This window comes from Aquarana catesbeiana, linkage group LG06, assembly GCF_042186555.1.
Source record: "Aquarana catesbeiana isolate 2022-GZ linkage group LG06, ASM4218655v1, whole genome shotgun sequence".
Classification (NCBI taxonomy): domain Eukaryota; kingdom Metazoa; phylum Chordata; class Amphibia; order Anura; family Ranidae; genus Aquarana; species Aquarana catesbeiana.
In genome coordinates this window covers 54,638,370-54,658,198 of record NC_133329.1, presented here as the reverse complement: position 1 = coordinate 54,658,198, position 19,829 = coordinate 54,638,370, and the positions used below count along the sequence as shown (strand labels likewise).

The window sequence follows — 19,829 nt, the reverse complement described above, 5'->3', positions numbered from 1 at the left end:
CACCAGCATATGTTTTCCCCACAGACACCCCACCAGTAATTGCAGAATTGTCCCCCGAATCACCCAGAATGGCAGTCCTTGGATCAACAGAGGCAAGACCCGCCCTCTCCCCCTGTGCTGATCGCTTAGCTTCTATCGTGGGTTCAAGCACAGTCTTGCCTACTGCAGGCTCCCGGATAGTTGTAGCATTACTGCTCCCAGCACCTCCTCCACCATTTTCGGGAGCAGCCGCTGGGTCTGGTCCAGGCAAAATCACTGCATTGTCCATGGTGCTCCTCTCTGCAGACTCTTTCCCCAGAAGCTGACAGTTATTTCCAACACTCTCACCAATTTCATTTAAATTTAAGGCTTTGTTTTCAGCAGGTAAATCAGACTGTATCGCATGTTGTACATTGTCTATGGGTCTGAGCTGACTGCCCGTAGCACTACAACCCTCAGCAACCCTAAAGACAGAGACTCATCTTTCCTTGGGCCAGGCTCAGTATCTCCCGCAGGCTAAGGCCTATCCAAGGGGCTCCTGCCAGGGTCCTCCCTTTGCTGAGTTCCTGGGTCTGTACACCTGCTGTACCCATTATAAGGGCTTCCCACCATCCCTGCTGTGCCCATTTTGAGCAGTTTCCACCATCCCTGTGCTAAGTTCCCTGGTCAGTTCACCTGCTGTGCCCATTATGAGGGGTTCCCACCATCCCTGTGCTGAGTTTCTGGGTCTGTACACCTGCTGTGCCCATTATGAGGGGTTCCCACCATCCCTGTGCTGAGTTTCTGGGTCTGTACACCTGCTGTGCCCATTATGTGGGGTCCCCACCATCCCTGTGCTGAGTTCCCCGGTCTGTACACCTGCTGTGTCCATTATGAGCGGTTCTCACCATCATTGTGCTGAGTTAGGATGTCTGCACCCCTGCTGTGCCCATTATGAGGGGTTCCCACTATCACTGCTTGATTAATGTTTATTTCATATCATGGAGAATGCAACAGGAGAAGCTATAACACACAAAGTTGGATTAGAAGACCTAAAAGTCAGGAATGATGGAATTTGGATCTTGCTGTTGGAACATCTAAAAAACAAGCAAAAAAATTAGAATCCGGGTTCCACCTTTAGTTGAAACCTCATTTGTTGTTGGGCTCTCTATGGTAGAAGCTATTCTTCAGGGGGGTCACATTTTGATCATTTTGATGAACAGTTTATAAACATCAGATATTCAAAATTTGGCTTTGGCTACCTTACAAAGTCATGACCACCAATCGCTCTGCCAGAATGGTGTAGCTGTGCGATGATGAGGAGGCGTCATCAATTCTTGCGGTAACTGGCTCTACCTCACAGGAGGAAATGAGCACAGATAGGAAGGCAAAAAAAGAAGAAAAAGAGAGAGAGAGAATGTGTCAACCACCCGTCTGCACAACTTCTGCAGGAAGTGATGATAAAGAAACCATATTGTGACATTCAGTGCAGAGTCTGGGAACCCGCAGGGTGGGGACACAAGATCTGGACGCTGGAGAGAAGCAGACTGCAGGTAAGTGGCTTTCTGTACCCATCTGTTTTTATCATCCAAACCAATCTGCAATTCATATTGGAGTCCCAACATTCAAAGTCCGGGATTACTTTATTACTTGGATAATGTGACTGACTCACCCCATTGGAATGCAATGCAATACACATGTTTATGGCACTTGTATTTAAATATGTTATATTTCAGAGTTTGGTGGATGCTGGAGAGTTAACACCCCCCCCCCCCCAACAGTCTCTGCTACTATCACTCAGGGTCTGTACTGGGGAATTCCTCCATTCCCAAGATGATGCAGCCAGTGTACAGACTTGGGAACTCACCACAGGGATGGTGGGAACCCCTCATAATGGACACAGCAGGTGTACAGACCTGGGAACTCACCACAGGGATGGTGGGAACCCCTCATAATGGGCACAGCAGGTGTACAGACCTTGGAACTCAGCACAGGTATGGTGGGAACTTCTCATAATGGGCACAGCAGGTGTACGGATAAGGAAACTTAGCACAGGGGTGGTGAGAACCCCTCATGATGGGCACAGCAGTTGTACAGACCCGGGAACTCAGCACAGGGATGGTGAGGACCACTCATATTGGGCACAGCAGGTGTACAGACCTGGGAACTCAGCACAGGGATGGTGGGAACCCCTCATAATGGGCAAAGCAGGTGTACATACCCGGGAACTCAGCACAGGGATGGTGGGAAGCCCTCATAATGGCCACAGTAGGTGTACAGACCCAAGAACTCAGCATAGGGATGGTTGGAACCCCTCATAATGGGTACAGTAGGTGTACAAACCCAAGAACTCAGCATAGGGATGGTTGGAACCCCTCATAATGGGTACAGTAGGTGTACAGACCCAAGAACTCAGCATAGGTATGGTTGGAACCCCTCATAATGGGCACAGCAGGTGTACAGACCCGGGAACTCAGCACAGGGATGGTGGGAAGCCCTCATAATGGGCACAGCAGGTGTACAGACTTGGGAACTCAGAGCAGTGATCCCACCAATAGAGTCTCCAAGAGACAGAAGAAATTTCAGGGAGTTTAACTCTCCAGCATCCACCAAACACTGAAATATCAGATTGGGTGGATCAGCCACATTCAGACCTGCGTGTGACAAGTTCCCGGTTATCACCGCTGACCTCCTGGTCCTGCATTATTCCCTTAATTTTACCTTACATCTATATCACCTGTCAGTGTTACCTTTAATCTATATTCACACCTATGTTTTGGCACAACCGTGTGTAGATGTGAGGGGTCCTGGTGATTAGCTACAGGAGGCAGCCCTGGTATTGAAAGCAATGGAAGGCTGCCGGCTCCCACAGCTCATTGCAGGCGCTGGCATCTAATCTCTATGCAGACTGTCTGTGTCCAGGGCCGATCATCAGGGGATGTCTCCTGCAACAACTGGGGTTTTTTTTTTTCTGGTGGGCCAAAATGCAGGTGTGAATGTAGACTAAAATGTAACACTGACAGATGATATGGATACAATGTAAACCAAAATGAAGGGAATATTACAGTATCAGGAGGTCAGCAGTGATACCCAGGAACTTGTCCATAGATTTCCAGATCAGTCCTGAGCCTGGCCTGGAAATCAGGACCACTGGCAACTATCTCCACTTGACCCCTGGAAGATTTACCCCTCTTCATGACTAGGCCATTTTTTGCGATATGGCACTGCGTTACTTTAACTGACAATCGCATGGTCATGTAAAGCTGTACCCAAATAAAATAGAAATAGAGAAATAGAGCTTTCTTTTGGTGGTATTTGATCACCTCTGGGTTTTTAATTTTTTGCGCTATAAACTAAAAAAAAACCAAAAAAACAACAATTTTGAAAAAAAATAGTAATTTTTTAACTTTCTGCTATAAAACACATCCAAGAATAAAAAAAAATCGAATTGCTTCATCAATATAGCCCAATATGTATTCTGCTACATATTTTTGGCAAAAAAATCACAATAAGCGTATATTGATTGGTTTGCGCAAAAGTTACAGTGTCTACAAACTATTGGATATATACTGTTTTTAATTTTTTTTATACTAGTAATGGCGGTGATCTGCGACTTACAGTGGGACTGTGATATTGTGGCGGACATTCTGACACTAACTGACACTTTTGACACTGTGGGAACCAGTGACACGAATACAGTGATCAGTGTTAAAAATATGAACTGTCACTGTACTAATGACACTGGCTGGGACAAAAAAAACCCATCACTTTCCCACCGTCAGAACGAAGCTCTGCCTTGTTTAGCTCCTTTCTGTGTCTCTGCCTGACGATCCGCGGGTGACGGCAGACATCCATTGCCCGGCACCCGCAGATCGGCTTCTGCTATGAGTAATGACAGCAGAAGTGGTGCACCGGCGCCCCCCTAGGCGGAAGTGTGGAATCACTTATATATACGTGATTCTGCACAGGAGGGCTGCCCTGTAGCATTATATATATGCTATGGGGCGATCCGTAAGTGGATATTTAAAGTATCTGATTCATGACATGTCAGTAAAAGCAGGCTCAGTGCAAGGCCTTGTGGGTAATGTCATTCAAATTCTCTAAATAGATGACAACAGCTCAAACCTTTTTTCGTTTTGAAGGGAATGACTAAGCCCCCTGTTAGGTCATCTGTGTCCACGTCATTTGATTACACTTTATTTCCTGTCCTCTACACATAACAGGAAATGACGGGAAATCCCCTTTTAGACAGTTGTCACTGGAACTAGTGTCCCCATTGCAAGATTTCCTCTCTGTTCCTGTTCTGGTGACAACACACCCTATTGGGTTTTCCATCACTTTCAGTCTCAATGACAATGGTGACGGGGACAAAAATAAAGGATGGACCTTCCTGCTAAAGACAGCAATACCAACCTGGCAGATGTTTGGCAGCTACGATATATGTATTTCATCTGCATATTTATCCTGAACTGAAATATCAGTTGTAGGGTGGTGCTCCTGTATACATAACCAGAATCTATATATAAATCCTGTATAATAATAATAAAAATAATAATAATATAGTCTTCATGCCTGGAAGACATTGGAGGCTCAGAAGCATTTTTAGGTCTGTTTCTATTAATGGTTATGCACATATTTCTCTTTTCTCTGAGAAAGGGGAACAATAAAATGCAAGACTGCAGAAATGCACCAGCCAGCACTCTGTCGGTTATTGGTTGCCGTGCTTTCCGTCTATTACCTCATTTATGTAAATCACGTTCTGCATGACTTGTCTGACACAGACAGTAAAATCTTTGGAGTCTGTTTACAGAAAATTCACAAAGCAGTCACAAATAATTATTTATTTCCTGTGCTCTCCAGCTCCATCTTGTGGCCATAATAAGGTATTTTCCAGATTGAGGTATTTCAGTGAAGTACCACGCTATGGCCAATAGTTGGAGCTGACGGTCATAGGAAGTAAACATCAAGTACAAAATACAGATATTATTCAAGAAGTTTCAGCTTGTTTGAGACCTTTATACAGGGAATGGTTGATAACAATCCCCTTTGTAGCTTGCCAGGAACATTCAATGTTTGATTGTGATTTCATGATTGTGAACAATTTTCTCAGCTCACCAACAGAGATGGCTGAGAGGTGAGGCGACCTATCACCATAAACTCATTGTTGTCCCTCATTTATATATGAAATGTATGTAAAGATGACCGATCACCCCAAAACCCATCCTAGAGAGCACAATACTAGAGGTGGCCAGCATACTTATCAAGTGTGACCCCCCCTGACATCACCAAAGGACCACCCAGAGACTGGAGACATGATACAGGAGATGATCAGAGACTGCAGACATGATACAGGAGATGATCAGAGACTGCAGACATGATACAGGAGATGATCAGAGACTGCAGACATGATACAGGAGATGATCAGAGACTGCAGACATGATACAGGAGATGGTCAGAGACTGCAGACATGATACAGGAGATGGTCAGAGACTGCAGACATGATACAGGAGATGATCAGAGACTGCAGACATGATACAGGAGATGGTCAGAGACTGCAGACATGATACAGGAGATGGTCAGAGACTGCAGACATGATACAGGAGATGGTCAGAAACTGCAGACATGATACAAGAGATGGTCAGAGACTGCAGACATGATACAGGTGTCTGTGTGTTTGTATGTGTGTGTGTGGGGGGGGGCTGAGTGCATACAAGTGTGTGGGGGTTGAGTTTGTATAGGTATGGGGGGAGCTGAGTGCATACACATGTGGTGGGGGGAGGGCTGAGTGCGTACAAATGTGGGAGACTGAGTGCCTACAGGTTTGGGGGGGCTGAGTGCATACAATTGTGGGGGGTTCTGAGTGCATACAGGTGTGGAGGGGGGGTGAGTGCATACAGTTGTGGAGGGGGGGTGAGTGCATACAGGCATGAGGGGGCAGAGTGCGTACAAGTTTGTGGAGGTTGAGTTCATATAGGTATGGTGGGAGGCTGAATGCATACAAGTGTGTGTGTCTGGGGGGGTTGAGTTTGTACAGGTGTGAGGGGGGGGGGCTGAGTGCCTTCTAGGTGTGGGGGAGGTTGAGCGCACACAAGTGTGTGTGTGTGGGGGGGCTGAGTCTGTACAGGTGTAGGGGGAGCTGAGTGCATACACATGTGGGGGGGGGATGAGTGCGTACAGGTGTTTATGGGGGGGTTGAGTGCATACAAGTATGGGGGGGCTGAGTGTGTACAAATGTGGGGGCTGAGTGCCTACAGGTTTGGGGGGGGGCTGAGTGCATACAGGCATGAGGGAGCTGAGTGCATACAGGTGTGGGGGGAGCTGAGTGCATACACATGTGGGGGGGCTGAGTGCGTACGGGTGTTTGTGGGGGGGCTGAGTGCATACAAGTGTGGGGGGGCTGATTGCGTACAAATGTGGGGGCTGAGTGCCTACACTTTTGGGGGGGGGGGGCTGAGTGTATACAGGCATTAGGGGGCTGAGTGCATACAGGCGTGGGGGAGCTGAGTGCATACAGGTGTGGAGGGTCCGACTGCGTACAGGTGTGGGGGGTCTGAGTTTGTACAGGTATGAGGGATTGAGTGCATACAGGTGTGAAGGGGCTTAGTTTGTACAGGTGTGGGGGGGGCTGTTTGCATGCAGGTGTGGGAGGGGGCTGAGTGCGTACAGGTGCTGGATTGGGATGTCTCTTTGCTAGATTGGGATGTCTCTTTGCTGGATTGGGATGTCTCTTTGCTAGATTGGGATGTCTCTTTGCTGGATTGGGATGTCTCTTTGCTGGATTGGGATGTCTCTTTGTTGAATACGTTTGTTTCTTTGTTCAGGAGTTTTTTTTTTCCCTTAGATCTGCAGGGGAAGGATAGATTGGGGGGCACTGAAAAAGTAGTGCAGTTAGTGTTAGTATAGGGTCCTGCTCAAAAGAGTCCACCTTGTTGCAGTGGCAGGCTTCATATTTTTTTAGCCAAAATATAATTTCTTACTGTTAAATCTTGAAAGCACTGATGACACGGAATACAGTTTTCATTTTTATATATTAAATTGTAAAAGTGTTAAAATAAAAGTGGGTGCACTGAAGGACTCGGTGGAATGGTCAGTGGGCGGATTTGGTGGGATGGACAGTGCCTGGGCCCTGTGGATTATTGGTGGTCAGGCCCAGGGAGGGGGGGGGGGCAAAATTTCTGATGGCTGCCCTTGGTACAGGAGGTGGTCAGATACTGCAGACATACTACAGGAGACAGTCAGTGATTGCAGATATACAGTACTACAGGAGAGGGTCAGAGACTGCAGACATATTAGAGGAGATGGTCAGAGACTGCAGACATGATACAGGAGATGGTCAGAGACTGCAGACATGGTATAGAAGAGACACCGTGCAGGAGACTGCTAGAGCTCATGGCAAAGAAAGTCCAAATCATCATTTCCACATCTGTGCTCCCTACAGCCCCCTTTGTAATGATCTCCACTATCTTTGATATCTTTCTCCACAAAATCAATTATAAAAGATCAGAGGGGAAAAAACAAAAATTGGAGGTGAGCAGCACAGAAAAAACAAGATATATGATAATATACATATAATAAACCAAATCCTTTCACTGCTAGAAGCCAGGCTGAATAATATTTTTTATTACTGGGTTGAGCAAACACCAAAACAGATTATTATCTGCAGGGGCCACACATTAGGTGCCAAGGGCCGCAGGTTGGGCACCACACATGCTTACAAATTCGCTGTAAAAACTACACTAATAAATATAAATAAATAAATAAATAAATATATATATATATATATATATATATATATATATATATATATATATAAAATATATGAAAAATATATAAAAAAAAATTTTGATGCAGAGATTCATCCTTACTTCCTGTTCTGGTGACACAACAGGAAGTGAGTGGAAATCTTATCACTCTAACAATAGTGCACAGAAATGACCGACATTTCCATCAGCTTTAGGCTAGAACTGGACTAGAAGTGACCTGTCTTCTGTCCATCTGGAGATCATCACTTCCTATTATACCGTTCCACGAGTATAATATACTCAGCTCTGATAGGCCCACAGGACTTCTAAATATCTTCAATATACTGGATTTAAAATTCATGAGATCTTGAAATTGGCATAGTGTGGCTTAATATCACACCCCATCCCCCCCACCTTGTTTTCCCCAAAACGGTTACTTTGTAACTGACTTTCTCATTTGACAGGAAATTGCTTAAGTTTGCGGCACAGGAGAGACCTGCGGCTTTCAAAAAGGGGGAGGAGGTGGGGGAGTTATTGGGAAAGAATATAACAAGGCCTCGCTAATTTGTACTTCAGACTTTACATGATCAACAGGACCTTGTGATGGGGCCCTATAGCAAATCCATTGAGGGCCCCCTCTTTGTTTTTGCTTTTCTTCCCTTTATTTTTAGTTGGTGATCCTGCCAATAAGCCACCTCCTGTCCTAGGGTGACAACACTCACTGTACTGCATTGCTTCTATAGAGGAGCAGCCTTGCCTTCCTAGGTTGCTTGCTCCTGGTGTGGACTACAGAAAACCTCCCGCTTATGTTATAAAGATAAGACGAGGGGGGGAGGTGTTTTGCAGTCCAAATCAGGAGAGCAGCCTAGGGTGACAACTCCACTCCTCCACAGATATGGTACATTGAGTGAGCATTGTCAACCTAAAGCTGCCTATACACTAGTAGTTTTTCTAACAAACGTACAAAAATTTTCAGTACATTCAACAACTCGGAGAAGGTCGTTCTCAGATCCTTCAAAATTTAGTTTGCTTTTAACATTCGATTTTGGAACGAATGTAACCACTTGAAGACCCAGAAAAATTACTTATAACCCCCAAACATAATATATATATATATTAAAAAAAAAAAAAAAAAATATATATATATATATATATATATATATATATATATATATATATATATATATATATATGCGCGACTTACGTAAGGGTTCGCTTCCGCACGCAAACTCAGAGTGATGGGGCACTTTAGGAAAAAAAATTATTATTTATTTTATTTATTTATTTTTACACTGTGCTTTTAATTTTTTTTTTTGATCGCTTTTATTCCTATTACAAGGAATGTAAACATCCCTTGTAATAGAAATAAGTTTAGCAGGTCCTCTTTATGGAGAGAGCTGGAGTCAAAAAGGACCCCAGATCTCTCATTTACCTTTTAAAAGCAAAAAATCAAAAACAAAATCCAAAAAAATAGATTTTTTGCTTTAAAAAAAAAAGTGTTTACTTCCGCTATAGACCGAAAAGTGAGGTCATAACGTCGCTCTGGTCCTCCAAGGCCATGGAGGCGATCCGAGATGATCTGGTCTCTGTTTGCCTCTGTGACCAGCCAGCCGCACCATGAAATCGTTTCTCGGGCGTGCCGGTGAAAACGGTAAACCCGAAAAACACCAGAAAGTCAAATGATTGTTCTCAAAACTAAAAAAAAATTCCAAATGAAATTCTACTAGTGCCTGTCCAGCTTAAGACCGGAAGTGTGTTAGTGGCAGGATCACCAGGAGAAAATACAGTAAAGGAGAAAAAGCCTAAAAAAAAAAAAAAAAAAAGAAAAGAAACTTATGCAGTAACCACATCATAGAACTGGTAAGCTACACTGGGGGCATTTGTCAAAACTGGAGCATGGCAACCAATCAGCTTCTATCTTATGCTTGTTCAGTTAACCTCTTCTGGACCACCCGCAATGTACTGCGGATGGGTAACCCATAGAGGCACAGTGACATACCTGTACTCCGCTGGCCTCTTCTGGGTTTGTGGCCCGAGCATGCGAATCCCCCGTGCCAACACCCGCTGTGATTAGACACAGCAGGATTTTGTCAGCAGGTCCCCAACCAATGATTCATGGCTGAGACCTGCTGATCGACATAGCCCAGAGCCCTGTGTTGATAAACAACACAGGGCTCTGTACAGAGGAAACAATCTCTCTGTTTCTTTTCCCTGCAAAGGGATAAGAAACAATGATATTTGATAAAAGTCAGCACACATAGGGGGTTATTTACGAAAGGCAAATCCACTTTGCACTACAAGTGCAAACTACAAGTGCAAAGTGCACTTGAAATTGCACTGAAAGTGCACATGGAAGTGCAGTCGCTGTAGATCCGAGGGGGACATGCAAGGAAGATAAAAAACAGCATTTTAGCTTACACATAATTGGATGATAAAATCAGCAGAGCTTCCCCTCATTTCAGATCTATCCCTCAGATTTACAGCGACTGCACCTCCAAGTGCACTTTCAGTGCGATTTCAAGTGCACTTTGCACTTGTAGTTTGCACTTGTAGTGCAAAGTGGATTTGCCTTTCGTAAATTACCCCCATAGTGTCATTAGTACAGTGACAGTGTGTAGTATTAGCACTGAACACTGTATTAGTGTCACTGGAGATGTCACTGTCAGTTAGCGCGTTCCCAACCAGCGCCGGTTAGTTTGCCCACCGCACAGTCCCTCTATAAATCGCTGATCGCTACCATTACTAGTATAAAAAAATGTATAAATCAATAAAAATTCCAGTATATATACCATAGATTGTAGACGTTATAACTTTCACACAAACCAATCAATATACGCTTACTGAGATTTTTTTTTTTTTTTAACCAAAGACATGTATTAGCCTAAATGTATAAAGAAATTCAATTTTTTTATTATTATTATTTATTGGATATGTTTTTATCAGAAAGTAGAAAACATTGTTTTTTTTAATTTAATTTTATTTTCAGTCTTTTTTTTTAATATTTAAAAAAATATCACCAAATATCACCAAAAGAAAGCCCTATTTGTGTGAAAAAAAAATGATATAAATGTCATTTGTGTACAGTGTTTCATGACCTCGCAATTGTCAGTTAAAGTAGCACAGGGCCAAATAGCAAAAAATGGCCTGGTCACAAAGGGGGTAAAGTATTCCAGAGCTGAAGTGGTTACATTTTATAAATGAAAACTAGAATCTGATTGGTTGCCATACACAGTTGCTTTAGATGCTGGTTGCTCCATTTTTCATAAGTTCCTCTCAATGTATTCAACTTGTGTTCCTTGGTTTAGAAACACTTTTAATTCTCCTTTCTTAGTGACATCAATGCATTTCTCCAAAATCGCAACATTTTGGCAAAATTTCACAATTGTTACTGAAATTTCTGAGAGATGAATGCTCTAAATTTTGCTCATCCCTTGCAGAACTGATCTCCAAAATGTAATCTTTCAACAAATTGTTCATTACATTCTCGAAAGAACTGGTTGACCACTTTCTACTTTTGTTACAGGTTCCTCCCTGTGGTCAACTTTCTCAAACCGGTGATTAAAACATTTTGGAAAAAGAAAGAAGTGATAGAAGAGAGCACATCTAATAGACAATTATGGGGAATAATCATCTGATAGGCGTGTTGCTCCTTCTGTTTGTGGCAAGTTCAAGGTCCCAGGAGAACATCGCTGAGGAGGATACCACCACTGCTATTGAAACAGTTCCTTTGCCATCTACTGGTTCTCCATTAGTCCTACAACAGGAGGTTAAAACTTCAGCTCCTCCTAAGGTCACATCTGTACCTGTGGCACCAGAAGTGTCAACCTCCCAAAAAGAGCCAATGACTATGTCCAATGGAGTAGCTTCAACTACCATTATCACAAAAGATTTCAAGGTTACAAATAAATTGTCAACTCCAGCCTTAACAAGCCTCAATGATCCATCTACAACTTTGAAAACCGTAGACATGGCTACCATACCAGCCGAAGAGGAAGTTAATGGGTCAGAGAGTCAAACAGATGACCAAAGCACCACCAGTCCATCAACTACCCAAAATGAAACACACAGTACACATAATAAAGGATATGTCACTGAGATTGATAGCAAAAGTGATAGAGAAGTGGACTTTCCCACTAACAAACATCCTGGCCAAGAGACAAACAATGACAAGTTGAATCAAAAGAAAAAAAGTTACGGAGATCTGATCAAAGTGATCTTAATTGGAGTTGGTATTTTTCTTTTAATCTTCCTCCTGGCAACCATGATCTTCTTCCTGATGCGGAAGAAGAAGAGAAGTGGCTCGTTTCGCACGCAAAGTAAAAAGAACTCCAAGCGAGACGTGTGGGCAGGCCAAGTGCCTCAACTGGGAGATGAAAGGGCAGCTCAAGATCCCACCATGGCGGAAAACGGAAGAGCTGGAACCGAACTGGAGACTGTCAAGGAAGAAGAAATGGTCACCTTTGTCACGGGGGAGAAGAAGATGGATTCGGTGATCGAGATGAACGAACTGGGAGCTGGGGAAAAAGCTACAGCGAATGGAGGGGAAAAGCTAGGCAATGGGGACACTGCGGAGGAGAAGACGCCATTACTGGAAGAGGCTTCAGAAGAGTCTCTAAAACCAGATGAGCAGTTTCCAGTCCCTCCTATGGAACAAGAACTGATGGCAAACGGGGTTCAGTAATGGCCATTCTTCTTCTCGGACAATGCTAGGGATGATCAAACCTGATTGGACGGACCCAGATTGGCTGTGTTCAGTCTCAACAAAATTTAAGTGGCCTTGGACTAACTGCAATGTTAAAGTGTCAGTCCACCCAAAATGAAATGTTTCAGTTATGGGAGCATAACTACAGCCAATTCCTGATGAGGTCAAGCCACTTGAGTTCCCGGATCTGCTCTTCTGCCACAGAGTGTCAATTACAGCAAGAGGGTGGAGCTCAGAACACTGGTCCCCAAATGTCCCTTTCTTGAGGATCCAAGAAAAAAAAAAAACCTACGGAAGGGACTTACAGTAACTGTGCCTCGTTGGAACATTTTATCTCACTTCCTCCCAGGACAGGAAATCATAAGAATCCTTCCAATGGGGACACCAACAAAAACACATTGCTTAGTAGAGCGAGGAAAGGTTAGAATTTTTTTCCTGCTGAAAACCATACCTCCTATTTTCTGGATGAGTGTCACAGAGACAGGAAATGAGATAAAATCTCCCCAACGGAGTCACAGACAGAGAACATAACCTGCAAGAAACAGGAACACTTTCCACAAATAAAACAGTTGGCTTTATCCTAATTATTCAATAATCTATTCCACTACCCCCAAATCCCCCCCCCCACCACCACCACCACCACCACCACTATGCATATTGAATAGTTGGAAACAAGTAACTGGGCAGATTTTTACGTTTGATCATCCCTAAAGATTAGCCGCAGCTAGTTCCTCCTATCCTGATATAGATACTTATATGGCTTCACTAAGAACTATTTGCATCTAAAATTGCCACCTAACATAATCCTGGTGCGTTTCCATAAAAATGATTGTTTTTTGGGATCGTCATCCCTCTAACAGTCAGACACTTGTAGAAAAATTTGTATATGACCAACTCCCCGTTTTCACCAAATTTGTGATAGGTGACCTGGGTTGTCAGTTGACAGGATGTGCTGGGGAGGGCACAGAGAAAAATTGTTACATTGTGTCATACAAAGAGCTTCCCCTGTTTTGTGATAGGTCAGTGGGACAGTCAATCACATGATTCACTGGAAGGGGGGGGGGCTGGCACAAACACAAAATGGTAGAGCTTCCCTTGTTTGTGATAGGTCGGCTGGACTGTCAATCACATGAATTACTGGAGGGGGGGCGGGCACAAACACAAAATGTGATGTACATTGAGCTTCCCCGGTATTGTGATACTTCAGCGGGGTTGTCAGTCAGGTGATATGCTGGAAAGGGGCGGGCTTAGACCCAAAATGTTACAATGTATCGATTACCAGACTGCATAATAACTCTCCCTATAGCCAGGAAATAAGTCAGTTTGTTTGCTGTATTTATTGATTTCAACTTCTCTTCATTTACAAAACAATATCTTGATTTTCACCGGACCGGGGTCCTTCCATGACGGCTTATTTAATAAAGCAGAAGCCCTTTAAGTCTCAGCAACCAATCAAAATCAATGTTTTATGCACTTTGTTTTGGGTGGCATAGGGCTATTGGTTTAATAATAAAAGATAAAAAAAAAAATACACAATTGTTTTTTAACAAAGAAAAGGTTGATTAAGAATCACAGGTACTGCATCCCAATTTACAATAATCAGGGGTCAGTTTCCACCTTGATGGAAAATATTACCAAACAGAAGGCGACCTACTGACCATAAAACAATTAAAGCACCTAGGGGTGTATTTATTAAAAAAAAAAAAAACAAGCAGAGCTATTCATCCTGTGAAGCTGTATGCACATTTGTTCTGTAGGGACAAAACCGAATGTTACCAGGCTATTTTCGCTCAAGATTGAATGTTATTCATCCATTAAAAAAATAGAGTGCTTTGGGAAAATACCACATTATGGCCACTAGATGGAAATACGGATCATAGGAAATATGAATTTATCAGTGCCATCTAGTGGCCATAAAGAGGTGGTTCTTTCTATTCTGGATGAATATAAAAAAAAAACATTTAACCTGGAGAGAATACAGCCTAATAACAGTCAATTTAGCCTTATTCAAACAGAGCAAACTTAGATGTTTTTATGTACAAACTGCTATGTGAATTTTTTTTTAAATACGCCCCTTAGTGGACCTATTTGTCATTTTTGGGATAGAGATATAGATATATCTAGATATATCTATATAGATCTATCTATCTATCTATCTATCTATCTATCTATCTATCTATCTATCTATCTATCTATCTATCTATCTATCTATCTATCTATCTATCTATCTATCTATCTATCTATCTATCTATATCTATATATAGATATAGATATATATATAGATCTCTCTCTCTCTCTCTCTATATATATATATATATATCTATAGATATATATATTTGACCATATACCTAACAATCTGATCGTGCTTACAGTCTCTTTCAGCTTTAATAAAACTATGTAAGGGTCTGCCTGATTGGACGAATTCTTCACGTAGGCCCTCCCATTATATAGTATGTGTGAATCTAAGGTTACGTTTTAATTGGATGGTACAATTTTTATACAATCTTCTTTAGATTTACCAACATCCAGAGGTGTAACAAGACCCTTTAGGGCCCCAGTGCAAGACACCCTGTAGGGCCCCCCCTGACTGTCTGGGCCCTTTCCATCGATCCAGGGGCCCTTCCATCCAAGCCCACTGTTCCCAGGGCCCTTTAGTACTATTGTGGGCCACTTATCAGCCCCAGTTTACACTGCTGGGACTTATCATGTGACTTGCATAAAGTCACATGCCAAGTCAAAACACATTCATTTCAATGGGTGCCATCTTAATCAATGCGACTCAAGTCGCAGCGACAAAAAAAAAAAAGGTTCCTGCACTACTTTTCTGTGACCTGTGGTGCAATTTGAGTGCCATAGACAGCAATGTTAACCACTTCATGCAAAATCACATACCCCCCTCCCGCCGCCTTCCGCCACTCCGCCCAGGTCTCTCTCGTCCCACCGGCAGACCCAAGCGACCAGCCTGCACATCTGCAGGCTGGCCGGATCCCAAACAGAGCTGGAATCGGCTTCGATCGGGTCTCCGATGTAGTAACCCGGAAGCGAGCACGGCGTCACTTCCAGTTTACTCGGCAGCTAATGGCGCCAATTTAAAAAAAAAAATCGAAGGTATTCAAAAACGCAGATTTTGGTGTTTTGAATACTTTGAAGTGCAGAGGAGGGGTTTGGGGTCTTTTAGAACCCAGATCCCCCGATAAAGAGTACCTGTCATTGCCTATTACTTTCAAAAGGGATGTTTGCATTCCTTGTGACAGCAATAAAAGTGATCAGAATTTTTTTTTTAAAGTAATAAGTTAAAAATAATTAAAGAAAATAAATAAGTAAAGAAGAAAAAAAAAATGTAAAGCGCCCCCGTCCCCGCGTGCTGGTGCACCAAAGAAAACGTATACGTAAGTCGCCCCAGCAAATATAAACAGTGTTCAAATCACACATGTGAGGTATCACCAATTCGTTAAAGAGAGAACAATAATTCTAATAAAGACCTCCTCTGTAACTCTAAACGGGTACTCAATTAAAAAAAATTAAATGTCGCCTATGGAGATTTTTAAGTAGCATAGTTTGTCGCCATTCCACGATTGTGCGCAATCTTTTTAGCGTCTCATGTTAGGTATCTATTTACTCGGCGTAACATCATCTTTCACAATTTGCACAAAAAAAAAAAATGGGGTAACTTTACTGTTTAGTTTTTTTTAATTCAGTGAAGTGTATTTTTTTCCCCAAAAAAATTGCGTTTTAAAGACCGCTGCACAAATACGGTGTGACATAAAAATAACGACCACCATGTTATTCTCTAGGGTCTCTGCTAAAAAATTCTTTATAATGTTTGGGAGTTCTAAGTAATTTTCTAGCAAAAAAAATACTGATTTTAACTTGTAAACAACAAATGTCAGAAATAGGCTCGGTCTTGAAGTGGTTAAATCACAAAAGTCGCAAGGTCATCGAAAACAAGTCGCAGGACTTTGAGGTTGCAGCAGTGTGAACCGAGCCTTATAGACGCACAGCGGGACCCTTTTACGTGTTCTGTATCTGCCCCCTTTCCTGCCGTCTTAGGGCACCCCCCCCCCATAGTAGCAGAATGCCAGGGCCCAGTCACAAGTGCAACCTTTGCGACCCTGGGAGTTCCGCCACGGCCGACATCTACGTGGTATGTGGCTTGCCTAAACCATTCAGTCAACTGATGTCTGATCAGTAAGGTCCTTACACTATAAAGGAGATTGTGTACAATTCCATTGTAACATATTTAGTCATTGATATATATACAAAGTTTGTACAGTTAGATTGTAACATGTATGGCCAAGGTTGGCCATACATGTTGAAGTCTGAGTGTGCAATCTCCTTTAGATCTACCAAAACTATATAATATGAGGGCCTACATTAAAGCTCAATTCTGGACATATTAAAAAAATATATTAATAATTCATAACCCAACCAATTTGCAAAATAACAAAGCAGTGCAACCTGCAATACTCCAATCCGCAGTGGTGTCCCTGCACTACTCCTTTTTGGCCACTAGATGTCTTCAGTCTTCTGAGTTGATTATAAAGCCTGCCTTGTTCAACTCAGATGGCTGAGGACATCTTGTGGCAAAAAAGAAGTACTACAGGGGACATCGCCACAGAGGAGGGGAGTATCGCAGCTTGAGGACATACTATACCTTCAGTATGTCATGGCTCTGCCCTTTGGGGGTTAGGGAAGGGGGGGGGGTCTGCATGGCAATCATAATTCATAGTGTATTGATGCAAAAAAGTGCTCTTGACATGCTTTGTTAAATAAGCTTATACATCTTCCATATAGACAGCATCCTCTAGATCAGGGATATGCAATTAGCGGACCTCCAGCTGTTGCAGAACTACAAGTCCCATGAGGCATAGCAAGACTCTGACAGCCACAAGCATGACACCCAGAGGCAGAGGCATGATGGGACTTGTAGTTTTGCAACAGCTGGAGGTCCGCTAATTGCATATCCCTGCTCTAGATCCATACATCTCAGTGTTATTGTATAGTGTTTCTAGTCTTTGTATATTCTACAACTGTTTTATTGTTCCATATGTGAGCGTTTTATATGCCTATTTCATATATAACATGATCTGTAACAATTTTAAATTTAGATCTTCGTAGAAAAGCTAAGCGATTGTATGTAAAGGGTAGCAGCCCATAACATCCAATCAGAAATCATCCTACAAGATGACAATGAAGCTGATTGGTTGACAGGGGTTACTAAACGATGCATGGGATGATGGTGCTTAAAGTGTATCTGTAGCCAAAACCTTCAGAGGTTGGAACCTTGGTTGGGAAGTAGTAGAATTCCATCCAAAATGAAGGGGAACCCTCCTCTTAGGTGTCCCCATTGAAAGATTTCACTTCACCTCCTGCCCTGGAGACACAATGGGAAATGAAGGGAAATTTCCCCTCAACTCTTGTTTCAGGAAAACTTTGGATTCTCCATAATTTTCCATCCCAGGGACAATGGCCACTAGAAGACACAGAGAGGATGAGTCTTCCCAGTGGGGACACCAACAGCAAAGAAAAACAGACTGGGGGTCTAACCCTGTCCCTTTCCAGTGGGTGGAGATACAGTTTAAGGAATAATCACCTACATGTGGTAGAAGAATGAGAGGCTAAGTATGTTTTTTGTAGTTACTTTATGATGTTTTGGTACTATAAACTCAATAAACTCATATATAAATTCAAACACTTGGTGTATTCATCCTTTATATATTTTATTATATATATATATATATATATATATATATATATATATATATATATATATATATACTGTACATGTTGTATATATGTAAGAATATATATATGTATATATATATATATATATATATATATATATATATATATATATATATATACATATATATATATACATGTGTGTGTGTATATATATATATATATATATATATATATATATATATATAAGAGTTATGGCTGAAGTTGGGCTTTAACCACTTGACCCCTGGAAGGTTTTACCCCCTTCATGACCAGGCCATTTTTTTGCTATTCAGCACTGCGCTACTTTAATTGCCAATTGCGCGGTCATGCAACGCTGTACCCAAACTAAATGTATAGCATTTATTTTTTCACACAAATAAAGCTTTCTTTTGGCGGTATTTGATCACCGCTGGGGTTTTTATTCTTATCATATAAATTAAAAAAGACAGAAAATTTCGACCCCCACCCCGATATTTTCTACTTTCTGTTATGAAACATACCCAATAAAATCAAATGTGCTCATAGATTTAGGCCGAAATGTATTCTGCTGCATGTCTTTGGTTAATAAAATCCCAATAAGTGTATATGGATTGGTTTGTGGGAAAGTCATGGTGTCTACAAACTATGATATATATATATATATATATACTGGATTTTTGGAAAGTAGACAGTTCAATGCATTTAGTAAGAGGCATGGTGAGTTTTATGAAATTATGAAATTGACATTTTTGTTACAATTTAAAAAAATGTAAAAATTACATTTTTTTTTTTTTTTTTACATACTGTCACCAGTGACCAATGCAGTACAGCGTCATCATATAATCAGGGACACTGACTGGTGACAGTATGTTAAAAATAAATAAATATTTTTATTCAATTTTTAAACTTTTTTTTCTTTTACGTTTTATTCTTTTTCTACAAGTTTTTTTTTTTTTTGCATACTGTCATCAGAATCATTCAGTGTCACTATAGTAACACTGTACTATTCTGGGGGAGGGGTGGGGTTAAGGGTTTTTTTTTTTTTTTTGTCCACTTCAATTGCTACAATGATGATCTCTGTAACAGCAATGTTTTGAACTGTAATGAATAAGTTACATTCATAACGGCGGTGATTACTAGTGGTCTGTGATTGGCTACAGCTAATCGCATGGTACAGGATGCTGTGATAGGCCCAGGTACCATGTGATACCTGTGGACCAATCAGAGCATCACTGCATAGGAAGCACAGCTGTTATGAATGACATTCATGGCAATCACATGAACCAGTTACACTGTGTAATGGTTTCTTCTATCTCTCCATTGATGAGGGCCCTGTGGTTGGGTTCCTGTGTCTGCACACTTCCTGGAACCACTGTAAGGTAAAAGAAAGAGGCATCATCCATTTATGTTATTTCTCTATGTATCCCTTGCACATCATCTTCCAAAAATTCAGTTTCATGCCGCGTACACACGAGCGGACTGTCCGGCAGAAAAGGTCCGAGGGAACGATTCCGTTGGACATTCCAATCGTGTGTGGGGTTCATTGGACCTTTTCTGTCGAAAAAACCGACCGACCTAGAAATAGAACGTGATTAAAATCTTTCCGACGGTCTCAAGTCCGATCGAAAAATCCGCTCGTCCGTATGCTAGTCCGACGGACAAAAAAAAGGACGCTAGGGCAGCTATTGGCTACTGGCTATCAACTTCCCTATTCTAGTCCGGTC

The 19,829-nt window shown here is 42.0% G+C and overlaps 1 protein-coding gene across 1 annotated transcript; it reads left to right on the top strand.

The window, feature by feature from the left end:
- Window positions 1-1,335: 1,335 nt before the first annotated feature.
- LOC141148432 (uncharacterized) lies at window positions 1,336-15,741 on the top strand. Its single transcript, XM_073635934.1, has 2 exons — window positions 1,336-1,511; window positions 11,224-15,741. The coding sequence occupies exon 2, from the start codon at window positions 11,317-11,319 to the stop codon at window positions 12,379-12,381; it is 1,065 nt and encodes a 354-aa protein (XP_073492035.1). The 5' UTR covers window positions 1,336-1,511; window positions 11,224-11,316; the 3' UTR covers window positions 12,382-15,741.
- Window positions 15,742-19,829: the final 4,088 nt, after the last annotated feature.